The sequence below is a fragment of the Myxine glutinosa genome, chromosome 4, assembly GCF_964187855.1.
Source record: "Myxine glutinosa chromosome 4, kmMyxGlut1.1, whole genome shotgun sequence".
In the NCBI taxonomy this organism is placed as follows: domain Eukaryota; kingdom Metazoa; phylum Chordata; class Myxini; order Myxiniformes; family Myxinidae; genus Myxine; species Myxine glutinosa.
The window spans coordinates 62,875,153-62,888,815 of record NC_136264.1 but is presented as its reverse complement, the minus strand read 5'-3'; the positions used below and the strand labels follow the sequence as shown (position 1 = coordinate 62,888,815).

The 13,663-nt window shown below is 40.3% G+C and overlaps 1 protein-coding gene across 1 annotated transcript in view; it reads right to left on the bottom strand.

Moving 5' to 3' along the window:
- LOC137424699 (glutamine--fructose-6-phosphate aminotransferase [isomerizing] 2-like) overlaps positions 1–13,663 on the bottom strand; it is a 99,290-nt gene that overhangs the window by 59,230 nt on the left and 26,397 nt on the right. Inside the window, exons 8-11 of the mRNA XM_068112429.2 lie at positions 10,996–11,075; positions 9,940–10,051; positions 7,116–7,276; positions 4,496–4,591 (exon numbers count right to left, since the gene is read on the bottom strand). Coding sequence (XP_067968530.1) covers positions 4,496–4,591; positions 7,116–7,276; positions 9,940–10,051; positions 10,996–11,075 — 449 coding nt within the window. The remainder of the gene's footprint in view (positions 1–4,495; positions 4,592–7,115; positions 7,277–9,939; positions 10,052–10,995; positions 11,076–13,663) is intronic.

The following is a 13,663-nucleotide window of genomic DNA, read 5'->3' as shown; positions in this document are numbered from 1 at the left end:
TATCTCCCAAATTAATGGTTGTGCAAATCCATCCATAACTTTTTGAGATATCCTGCTATGTATCGTTTTTGGCCCTATCTCCCAATGGTGAAGAATCACTTAACAAATTAAATAATTCTCATATCCGAATCCATATTCAGATCTTCACCAAAATCGAATCGAATCGTCCTTGTCAGACACCAAACCTCTCCACCAAGTTTCGTCCAAATCCATCCATAACTTTTTGACATATCCTGCTATGTATCGTTTTTGGTCCCATCTCCCAATGGTGAAGAGTCACTTTAAAAATTAAATAATTATCATATCCGAATCCATATTCACATCTTCACCAAAATCGAATCGAATCGTCCTTGCCAGACACCCAACCTCTCCACCAAGTTTCGTCCAAATCCATCCATAACTTTTTGAGATATCCTGCTATGTATCGTTTTTGGTCCCATCTCCCAATGGTGAAGAATCACTTAAAAATTAAATAATTATCATATCCGAATCCATATTCAGATCTTCACCAAAATCGAATCGAATCGTCCTTGCCAGACACCCAACCTCTCCACCAGGTTTCGTCCAAATCCATCCATAACTTTTTGACATATCCTGCTATGTATCGTTTTTGGTCCCATCTCCCAATGGTGAAGAATCACTTAAAAAATTAAATAATTATCATATCCGAATCCATATTCAGATCTTCACCAAAATCGAATGGAATCGTCCTTGTCAGACACCCAACCTCTCCACCAAGTTTCGTCCAGATCCATCCATAACTTTTTGAGATATCCTGCTATGTATCGTTTTTGGTCCCATCTCCCAATGGTGAAGAATCACTTTAAAAATTAAATAATTATCATATCCGAATCCATATTCACATCTTCACCAAAATCGAATCGAATCGTCCTTTCCAGACACCCAACCTCTCCACCAAGTTTCGTCCAGATCCATCCATAACTTTTTGACATATCCTGCTATGTATCGTTTTTGGTCCCATCTCCCAATGGTGAAGAATCACTTTAAAAATTAAATAATTATCATATCCGAATCCATATTCAGATCTTCACCAAAATCGAATCGAATCGTCCTTGCCAGACACCCAACCTCTCCACCAAGTTTCGTCCAAATCCATCCATAACTTTTTGAGATATCCTGCTATGTATCGTTTTTGGTCCCATCTCCCAATGGTGAAGAATCACTTAAAAAATTAAATAATTATCATATCCGAATCCATATTCAGATCTTCACCAAAATCGAATGGAATCGTCCTTGTCAGACACCCAACCTCTCCACCAAGTTTCGTCCAGATCCATCCATAACTTTTTGAGATATCCTGCTATGTATCGTTTTTGGCCCTATCTCCCAATGGTGAAGAATCACTTAACAAATTAAATAATTCTCATATCCGAATCCATATTCAGACCTTCACCAAAATCGAATCGAATCGTCCTTGTCAGACACCAAACCTCTCCACCAAGTTTCGTCCAAATCCATCCATAACTTTTTGACATATCCTGCTATGTATCGTTTTTGGTCCCATCTCCCAATGGTGAAGAATCACTTTAAAAATTAAATAATTATCATATCCGAATCCATATTCACATCTTCACCAAAATCGAATCGAATCGTCCTTTCCAGACACCCAACCTCTCCACCAAGTTTCGTCCAAATCCATCCATAACTTTTTGAGATATCCTGCTATGTATCGTTTTTGGTCCCATCTCCCAATGGTGAAGAATCACTTTAAAAATTAAATAATTATCATATCCGAATCCATATTCAGATCTTCACCAAAATCGAATCGAATCGTCCTTGCCAGACAACCAACCTCTTCACCAAGTCTCGTCCAAATCCATCCATAACGTTTTAAGATATCCTGCTATGTATCGTTTTTGGTCCCATCTCCCAATGGTGAAGAATCACTTAAAAAAATAAATAATTATCATATCCGAATTCATATTCAGATCTTCACCAAAATCGAATCGAATCGTCCTTGCCAGACACCCAACCTCTCCACCAAGTTTCGTCCAAATCCATCCATAACCTTTTGAGATATCCTGCTATGTATCGTTTTTGGTCCCATCTCCCAATGGTGAAGAATCACTTAAAAAATTAAATAATTATCATATCCGAATCCATATTCAGATCTTCACCAAAATCGAATGGAATCGTCCTTGTCAGCCACCCAACGTCTCCACCAAGTTTCGTCCAAATCCATCCATAACTTTTTGAGATATCCTGCTATGTATCGTTTTTGGTCCCATCTCCCAATGGTGAAGAATCACTTAAAAAATTAAATAATTATCATATCCGAATCCATATTCAGATCTTCACCAAAATCGAATGGAATCGTCCTTGTCAGCCACCCAACCTCTCCACCAAGTTTCGTCCAAATCCATCCACAACTTTTTGAGATATCCTGCTATGTATCGTTTTTGGTCCCATCTCCCAATGGTGAAGAATCACTTTAAAAATTAAATAATTATCATATCCGAATCCATATTCAGATCTTCACCAAAATCGAATCGAATCGTCCTTGTCAGACACCCAACCTCTCCACCAAGTTTCGTCCAAATCCATCCATAACTTTTTGAGATATCCTGCTACGTATCCTTTTGGCCCTATCTCTCAATAGTGAAGAACCACTTAAAAATTATCAGATTCGGATCTTCACCAAAATCGAATCAATTCGTCCTGCTCACACACTCAACCTGTCCACCAGGTTTCGTCTGAATCCGTCCTTAACTTTTTGAGATATCCTGTTCACAAACAAACAGACAGGGGTGAAAACATAACCTCCTCCCACCTGCAGTGGTAGAGGTAATGAGGAAAGGGGTAGGAGGGTGGGAAAGTAAATTTAAAAAAGGAAGATGGGAGAGGGATAGGAGAGAAAAAGGAAAGCAGAGTATTGCTATGATCATAATGTACCATGTAAAACCCAATGCCAGTTTGTGTCTTTGCTGAGAGGACTGTCCCCACCATAAGGGTAGGTTTTAAAGACCAATCTTTTAACACGAATGTGTGTTCACTACGGTCTATTTTTGAGGATGAAACAAACTCGAAAAACATTTTCTACAAGAGTAATTATGTCTCTTCTATTGGAAGTGTAGACGGTGGCTTGCAAACCGAGCCTCAAGGGCGGTGTACAGAAGCGTTTTTTAAATAACAATACATACAAGGTGCAGGGAGGTGAAATTCGCTGCACATGATGTGCAACTTGCGCAGAGTAAAACTAATGTTCATTTACATCCGTAGAATGTATAATAAATAAAGAATATATAACTATAAGCACACCTGGCACGAGGCCGAGGCTTCAGACTTTGGTATGCTCGCGACGCTCTCTAGTCCAATAAACTGTTCCAACCCATCTGACGGGCTCTTTACTAGCAATAAAATATTATTATTATTATTATTATTCCAATAAACAAACAATCATCATCCCTCTTTGCACATATCCAAGATTACTTCTCTTCTTACATAATTGTTTATTACAGGGCAGGAGTTTCTGTTAGCTCATGACCCTCATTTTTACTTCTAAACACAGCTCTTTACCACAAAGATTCAAACATACTCTTTACCACACTCACCAGTGCCTCTAAATTATTGTGATTTAAACTGACTAGAAACACCAGCTCCAATTGGGAGCAGTCTGGGAGGCGGGGAGTGTGGGGGGCACCTGGGGGGGTGGGGGGGGGGGGGATGGAGCGGAGGATATGGGAATAGAGTGGAAGACGTGGGAGCAAATATATTTTGTGCCATGGCTAATATTCCCCCCTGTCTGCAGCAGGGGTCAGTGGAGCACTTGCACTGCAGCATGTATATAGGCCCTTCACATGGGGGGAGGGGGGTGGGGGTGTAGGGGGGCTATGACCTGACCCTGGGCACGACCAACGTCCAACACGTATGCAAAATTTTGTGGTGATCAGCCCTGTTTTTTCTATGATTTTCAGACGTACACACACTCACAAACAGGGCACAGGAGCATTAGCCATAGGGGGAAGCACTAGTTTGCAAAGGGGGAATAATATTCGCCTTAAAGGAGGGGATGGGATTAGTATTTCTCACACACACACACACACACACACACACACACACACACACACACACACACACACACACACACACACACACACACACACACACACACACACACACACACACACACACACACACACAACACCCACACGCACACAAAACACCCACACGCACACAAAATACACACACACACGCACACACACACACACGCAAACAAAACACATACGCACGCACGCACACACACACGCAAACAAAACACACACACACACACACACACACATACACATACACACACACACACACACACACAGCTGGATACATCGAAACCTGAGAAAGATCCGTTCCACCTTCTGAAACCAGCATTTGGAGATAACAACCAACGACAAACAGATACATACACACCTACAGAGAAATGCCTTATTTGATATATCGGATAGTATCGGATGTCACATTGTTCAATGCAATTAAGGCTTACCGATGTTGCTTTCAAACTTCAGTCGGCCACGCATAGTGTTCAACACTGAGTCTGGCTGTTCAAAAATCTCTTTCTGCATGTAAGAGTTGTACGAACCTGTAAAGGATTTGTTACACTTCAACAATAACCAACAAATGTAATTACCACTTCCCAATTACAGTTCCAAAGTTAAAATCAATTTTTCTGTCGTCTCCTGAACCAATGAAGGTCAAAAAACGAGGAGAAAAAGAAATAAAATGTCATAGCCCCCGTGGTTTTAGTAATTTTGCTGTATGGAGTTGAAGGCCGCCAGTCGGCCATCTTTGGTCAGATTACAAAAAACCATCTTCTGTATATGTATACTCTCGTGTATAGTCTTTGTGCCATCAAAAATATCCTTTAAAGCCAAATCACTTGGTCACTGTCGTATCTAAATATCAGCTTCCTATCTCAAAAGATGCCTGAGATATTGCCCGGACAAACAAACAAACAAGAAAACAAGAAAGAAAACAAGTACAGATACATTCAAAGTAAACCGCCCCCATGCCAAATAAATAAATAACATATTCTCCAGCCTTCGGTGCCCGACGATGCCACAGTGCAGCACATAGAGAAGGTATTGGGAGGGAGAGGAGTAGCAATAATTGATTGATCAATTGCATAATTAAAACTAGAACGGCATTCAGTAGTGAGCATACCTCCGCCTGGTTGGCCATATCACTAAATGGTGAAGAATCACTTTTAAAATTAAATAATGCTCATATCCGAATCCATATTCAGATCTTCACCAAAATCGAATCTATTCGTCGTTGTCAGATCCCCAACCGGTCCACCAAGTTTCGTCCAAATCTGTCCACAAGTTTTTGAGATATCCTGAAGTGTATCGTTTTTGGCCCGATCTCCCAATGGTGAAGAAACGCTTAAAAAATTCTACTAGCCGGATCCGAATCCAGATATTCACTAAAATCTCCTCATTTTGTCCTTGTGACATACACTACATCTCTGCCAAATTTCGTCCGAATCCGTCCACAACTTTTTGAGATATTTTGTTGACAAACAGACAAACAGACAGGGGTGAAAACATAACCTCCATCCACCTTTGGTGGTGGAGGTAATAAATAAATAAAAATGGTAAAATTATTAATTTCTAAATCAATAGGCTAATAGCATCCCTAAACCACCAGTCTTTCATCGAATCTGTAGCTCTTTGAAAATTAATTAACTATTTAATCGAAAAAATTAAATAATTAATCGATTAATTGATTAATCAATACATATTTAATCGATTAATTGATTAATCAATGAATCAAAAATATCCTTCATAGCCACATCACTTGGTCGCTGTCGTGTCCAAATATTAGCTTCCTAGCTCAAAATGTGCATGAGATATTGCCCAGATGAGAAAGAAAATAAATAAATGATTAATAATGAAAATAAATAAATAATAATCATAAAATAATTAAATAGTTAATGAATTGGCTCATAGAATACATAAACCACCACCATTTCATCTGAATCTGTAACTTTGAAAAAACTAATTAATTAAGTCATTCATCGAATAATTAAGTAATTAATTGGTTAATTGATTAATCAATAAATCAAAAATACCCTTTACAGACAAATCACTTGGTCATTGTCATGTCCACATATCAGCTTCCTAGCTCAAAATGTGCATGAGATATTGCCCAGATGAGAAATAAAATAAATAAGTGATTAATAATGAAAATAAATAAATAATAATCATAAAATAATTAAATAGTTAATGAATTGGCTCATAGAATACATAAACCACCACCATTTCATCTGAATCTGTAACTTTGAAAAAACTAATTAATTAAGTCATTCATCGAATAATTAAGTAATTAATTGATTAATTGATTAATCAATAAATCAAAAATACCCTTTACAGACAAATCACTTGGTCATTGTCATGTCCACATATCAGCTTCCTAGCTCAAAAGGTGCCTGAGATATTGCCCAGATGAGAAATAAAATAAATAAGTGATTAATAAATCGATAATAATTAAGTAATTCATCAAATAATTGATTAATCACAAAATAAAAAAGCGATTTTTTGTCAAAGCACATTCTCACTCTTGTGCTCAAATTCTATCTTCCTAGCTCAAAGGATGGCTGAGATAACACCCAGACAAACAAACAAACAAGAAAACAAACTGAGTGAAAACTGAGTACTCCCTTTCGGCAAACGTCATCGCCAGGCCCTCTTCGGTACCCGGCGATGACGTCATGCAGCGCCTGGAGATGGAATAGGAAAGGAGCGGTGTACAACAAGAAAACAAACAAACGGAGTGAAAACTGAGTACTCCATTTTGGCGCGCGTCATCGCCAGGCCCCCTTCGGTACCCGGCGATGACGTCATGCAGCGCCTGGAGATGGAATAGAAAAAGAGCGGTGTACAACAGACAGGACCATCAGTTGACGACTATACCGTGCAATGTCAGGGCTTCAAATCTACAAGCACGATAGACAAATCAAAAACACACAGACATACAGTTCAAGTCGATAAATCCCCCTTCCTCATCCCCACCCCACCCCCCAAATAGATTTTGCACAACAGAAAAAAAGACATGCCATGAAATCTTTTGGTGATAAAAATTATAAGGTACTCATGGTAAAATACCCTTCACAATCTGCTGCAGTTCCATCTCAAGGGTCTGTAAAGCACGACAGTCCTGCCCAGGACCACGGCACACACGGTGCAGCGAGAGGTGTCCACCACTGACAGCTGCCACATCATCGTCCTCAACGAATATGACGCGCCTTGTATGCTCGACGATAGCACTGCAAATAAAATTACGGATTGCATATTCACTTTTCTTGTACAAACAAAGTTTTTTTAATGCTATTTTGCAGCAGGTGTCTTGCACCATATCATATTTCGAATGCTCGTTTTTTTTGTCTGTAATGCAATTTAAGGTAAATCAACAATCGATGTTCCTTCCAAAAGAAGGGCCAAAGATAATGACATAATTCAAGAGGCAGTTAGAGTTGAACCTTGGCCTCTGATCTACTACTTATTTAATCACCCTAATTATTCCCACCTTATTGTGGGATCAGCGGTGGAAGGTTTTTGGCCCAAGACTTTCAGAAACTGCCCGGCCAGGCTTGTTGTTTGAACAAAGGTGGTAGGAATTTGGAATTGAGAATGCAGGATGTTGGCAATAACTTTTTTTTTTTCCTTTGCAGGAATGAGCTTCATGGAAGAACAACATAGAAATGACAGTGGGACAAACATCAAGACAATGAATGAACAGGAAAAGAGAGGGAGGAGGAAGGGTAACTGAAACTAGCAAGACAACGGTTGAGTTCGGAAAGGTTAATGGGGTTAATAAAAGATCATAGCTCAGAATTGAGAATGACAAGAGATGGCAGTGCACTTCTTGCTTGAAGTGCTGGAGGGAAGAGTAGGACAGAATAGCCTCTGGAAGGTGGTTCCATGAGGCAGAAGTGAGCAATTAAATTATGAGGCGCATTCTGGAGTTGCTGGGGAGGACAAGATGACTGACAGAGTAGAGGGAGCAACGTTGGAGAAAAGACGGTAGTGAAGAGACCACCAACCTGCCTGCAGTGCGAGATCAACAGACCTTGTGCTTCGGCCTCATCACAGGAGATTCCAATAATTTTGAGAGTTTTAGGTTCCACAGAATCCAGGAGAAACAAATATGATGCTATTGAGCCAGTCCATAGTGGAGACCAGTACTCAATTGAGCTATGAACAAAGGCCTTTTAGACTTTAGACTGTGTAGCTCTGATTATCACATTGATGTGATAATGCTCTGATAATGCTCTGATGCTCTGATTATCACAGTGTAGCTCTGATTATCACAAGACTGGGATTGATGGATGATGCCAGTTTGCTGCCGGGCTGGCTTTGAAAGCCAATTTTGCTATGTGGCTGGCCCAGGAAAGGCCATGGTTGATGGTAAATCCTATAAAAGTTACAGCAAAGAAAAATGGTCTAAAATTAAAATGTACTCAAGAATAGTGCTGGGAAGTGTACATGATGCTCAGACGTCAGGCATATGGCTTTCGGATGAATCAAGAGTGAGGCATTAACCAATGCGTCTTTGATGGTGTGGACGGCTGACAAGGTTGGTTCTGCCCAGCGGAACACTTCAGGGTGCTTACCAGTTGTGAGTAACGCGTTCCGCGGCTGCAGTGTTGTGGCTACATTTGGAATAACTCGATGGTAAAAGTTGATGAGGTCCAAAAACTCTTGAAGTTTACGTTGAGATGACGGTAATGCGAATTTCCGAATAATCTGCACCTTCTCGAGAGGATGGATGCCTGAGCGTAACACAGTGGCCGAGGAAATTCAATTCCGGATGGCCGAATATGCACTTTGCGGGATTGATTACGATGATGAAGTCCTGCAAACAGTTGAAGAGGAGGCATAAGCATTCCTGATGTTTACCCTGCGCTCGCGAAGCGAAAAGCGGGGTTAAGCATTCAGTTGGATATGTGTGCCGTGTGCCGTATGTGCATTTTAAATATTAATTTTCTCGGCAACCGTTGGTCCGATTGACACGAAATTTACCATAGAAGCGCCCTAGCCAGTATAATTTTTATATTCATAATTATGACGTCATAGGTCACGTGGTACGGACGCCGTCTTCGAAAAAAGTTACACCTCTATATCCCCCAAAACGCTCAATGGGAAAAAATTGAAACATGGCTCATTGTCAAGTACTCACCAGGAGGAATAAGATATGTTGATGGTGATGTCATCGGTGCCTTAATTATGACGTCATAATTCGACAAGAACAACGCTTGATCTGATCATTATGAATAAAACAAAAATTCCTCTGCAACTGTTAGTCCGATGGACACAAAATTTTCAAAATATGTGCGGCTCCTGTAGAATTTTTTAATGACAATTATAACGTCATAGGTCACATGGTACAGACGCCATCTTGGAAAAAATCGAAAAAAAGTTGCACCTCTATATCTCCGAAACCGCTCCATGGAAAGAATTGAAACATGGCTCATTGTAAAGAACTCCCTATGGGGAATATATGTTGTTAACGATGACGTCATTGGTGCCATAATTATGACGTCATAATTCGACAGGGACAACGCCTAGTCTGATAAGTTTGAAATGTATTGAGCGTGATCTATGCAACAATTATATTAGATAATATGTTATCTTAGTATGATTAGTATGATGTATGATGTCATCGCTCACGTGGTCTGGCAGCCATATTGGATCAAAGAAAAAAAAATGTTCAAAAACAGAAGAGTTGGCTCGCAACAAGTTGACTGCGCAGGGTAAGTATTTTATTAATACCATCTAGTTATCTACAATTCCTGGTTTGCAACTTGATGAACTTCCTTCTTGAGATTGATAGACAGCTTTTCCTTGGATTAAAAAAAAGCAACAATAGCATTTTGGAATTAAGGAGATTCCAATCTCGATGAATGGCTACATGCACGATCGGCCTAACCTAGCATCAGAGGCAAAGTAGTACTCCACTCCACATTCCACATCCACAGGGTGCAGGCTGCCCAGAGGGTTATTTTGTGGAACAACCTTGGAATGATCACCTTCCGAAATGCCTGTAAACAAGGAAAAGTTGGAAATGTAACAGCAAATATTTAATCAGGATCTCAAAATATATATAATTTTGAAATATCAAGTCTGATGAGCCAAAATAGTGCAGTGCAGCGATACTTATAAACAGTTCAAGACTTGCATTTAATTGAAGTCAAAAGGAAGTGTGCAGGGGGATTTAAGGTGAAAAGAGGTTGGGTTTTCATCCTTGTTTGTTTGTCTATTTGTTGGTCTGTGAGCAGGATATCTCAAAATGTTATGGACGGATTCAGATGAAACTTGTCTGAATCCCGACACACTGACACAGCTATAAATTGTTATTTGGGTGTTTTATAGGCAGGGTGATTTATCAGTGTGTGTGTCGAGCGTCTACACCAAGGCAGTGTTGGTAAGACGTTAAAAATCCCACGGTGTCCTTTGCGAAGAGTAGGACAGATATCACCAGCAACCTGAACAAATTCAATATTCCTGCCGAACATGCAGATGGCATTGCATCAGAGGCAGAGTTGTGCTTTTAGCCAATGATGCAGCCAAGCAGCCTTGTGCTGCATACAAATTAAGAAGAAGATTCCGTTTTCAATCAACTCATACATGTACATATAGGAATGCATAGACATGGCACTGTGTGTGTAATAAGTATTGTTGCATCGAATAACTGTTTCCGATTCACATTCATATCGTCACTGAGGAGTGACCCGAGATACACTGTACATCCGAAGCTTTTCAGCCAAAGAGACAGACACACGTCACAGACAACACGTATCACAGCCGAAGCTTCAACTTAATTCCAAAATTGGGAAAGCAACTTATTCTTTTATTTTCGCAGTTGAAAATAGCTGTTATTAATAAGTGAGTTATTGGCAACAGTCGCCATGATGGGACAGCTGATATTATGACGCAGAAACGACATGATCTCAGACATTATTGACATTGGGTTGAAAGCACTCACTTTTACAGTAGCGAATAGGAATGATATCTGTAGACAGCTCTCCAGAACAGGCAACACCAATCAGTAACGGGCTTCCCCTTCTGCATAACGAAAACAATGCACACGGATTTGTGGTCCGCAAGGTAAGAATCTGCATCATGAAGAGGTAAACTAGTTCTGTAGTTCTTTTGTCAGCCTCTGTGAATGTTATGAATGAAAGTGCAACTTTGCACATCATCTTACTATAATTCACCAAATGTCCGTCCGTCTGTCTGTCTGTCCGTCCGTCCGTTCGAATGTACCGCAAAAACGGCTGAACCGATCGCAACAATATTTTGGGTGGGTAATCCTGGGATCTCCTGGAGTAAAATAGGGTATATTGTTTTTCCAATTTCAGCTTTGGCCTCCAGCATTTTCAGGTTTGGACTCGCGCATAACGTTATTTTCCCGGGTGCAGCACAAACGGCTGCACCGATCGCTGCACAGCTGCACCGATCGGACTTGGTGACCTCGGACAAAGACCTTTTATAAAGACATGGGTTGAATCCCTGCTTGAGGGATTGAGTTGAATCCCTGCTTGAGGGATTGAGTTGAATCCCTCCCCGCCATCACGGTCATCTCTCCAACTCACAATCTTACGAGATATGCGGAAAGGACGACCCAAAACCAATTATCTTCTTTTTGATTCGTATATAAACATCATTAAAAATAAATAATGACCTCGGCCAAAGTTCAAACGACGTGAGTTTAATCTCTACATAAGAGAATTCCACATAACTATTTGGGCGGTGTATAAGCCAACAGATCGCTGTCTCCATCGATCTTGCCGAGGCCGTAACACCTATCGGCTCAAAATCCTTTTAACTGTTGACTTGGTCGTTTTTACAATGAAGGAAACATTAACAATGTTGTTAAAAGTTTATTTTTTGATTGGAGTTATGTTGTTTGGAATGAAAATAGAGCCATCGAGTTCAAGTGAATGACGACATGCCGTGATTGTTTCTACCTTCTGAACGTGAACTTCGTGGATCGCCATATGCAGATTCGCCACGGTCCCACGATCAATGTTTCTATACGTGAACGTACCCATTTGTTTGCGACGGTACGTTTTTCATGGAAGTCCTTCACGAATTTGCTGTCCATGTCTGACGTGCGACTGAAGGTGCTACAGGAATGTGGAATTTATTGGTTTCATGCTTTAGCATTCGCCGTATCTGCATTGCCTGTTTGCTTCTGGCCTCCCACTCGTGCGTAGCACGGGTATCTCACTAGTTCAAACAAATTTATCATGTGTGGATTCCCTTGTTTAACTGACAACATGTACATAATAATAATAATAATAATTCATTTATTTTGTATAGCGCTTTTCCAGAAGCCCAAAGGCGCTTTGACAGAGTGGAAAACATAATGCATAACAATACATGAAAACAACAATTGCAAAAAGACAAGAATCAAGAAAACAAACAGCAGCGATATACGGCATATATATAAGACAAGAATCAAAAAGACAAGACAAGAATCAATAGGGAAATATTTAAAGCAAAAGGAGGGAGAAGGAGAATATGCAGACATGATACATGGTTCAAATGGTTCAAAATATGTAGACACATACAAACAATAGAATTGTGCAACTTGTATATCATGCCAGTTCAATATTCGTAATCTATACTACAATAGAGCCACTTGTCTGTCTTGCTGTGTGTGTGTCTGTCTGTCTGTCTGTCGCCATTTTTCTCAGAGATGGCTGAACGGATCTTCGTCAAACTTTCAGAGGTTCATCAGTGAGTGCCTGGGAGTGTTTCTGGCAAAAAAAATATTTAAACTTGTGGAAAAAGAAGTTATTTTTTGGGGGATAAAAAAAAAAATCGCTCTATAGTACCGAAACCTTTGGAGCTATATGAATGATCGTTTTAAGGCCATTTTTCCCTGCTAGAGTGGGGGTTAGCCTTGTGGGCCCCATGACCTCATGGTTCCCTTTTTGAGGCAATGTTTTATGGCCGGATGCCCTTCCTGATGCCAACCCTTGGTCGCCTCTTACGATGCACAGGGATACGGTGTGGGTGTACCTATTCCAAATCGGGGTACACACTGGGATAATTCATCCCAGCAAGCTGGTACGCAATGACCCCGGAAGGATGACAGGCTGAGTCAACCCCCCTGGGGTTAATTCAGTGATCGACCGGGATTCAAATTCAGGATCCTCGGATCCCAAGCTGGCACCCTAACCGCTAAGCCAAAGGGAACCATTGTAGCTATATCGAAGGTAATATTAAACTATTCCCGATGTGTGGGTTTGTGTGTGTAATATCATATTAAATATAAATTTCCCTTATTTGGTGTAGGTATGAGAGTGTTTTAGGCACCGACAAAAAATAGAAAAAAACCCCAAATTGATTTCTTTAAAATGCCAACAGGATTAGAACATCACCAGGCAACGACAGGTACTCCTGCTGGTTGATTTATAAAACATCACAACATAACACGTTATACAAATACAATGTTTAAAGTTTAAACCTCTCACGACCACATACAAGTCTGTTGATGACAAATGATTATGAGAAACAAAGAGTCAGAAGAGACAAGACCATCATCTAAGCATCAATACATCACTTGGGTCTTGACCTCCCCATTTTGTACTTCTCTGAAGAGTAGGCCTGCATGGGAGACAAGTTTGTGTTTCGTATACAAA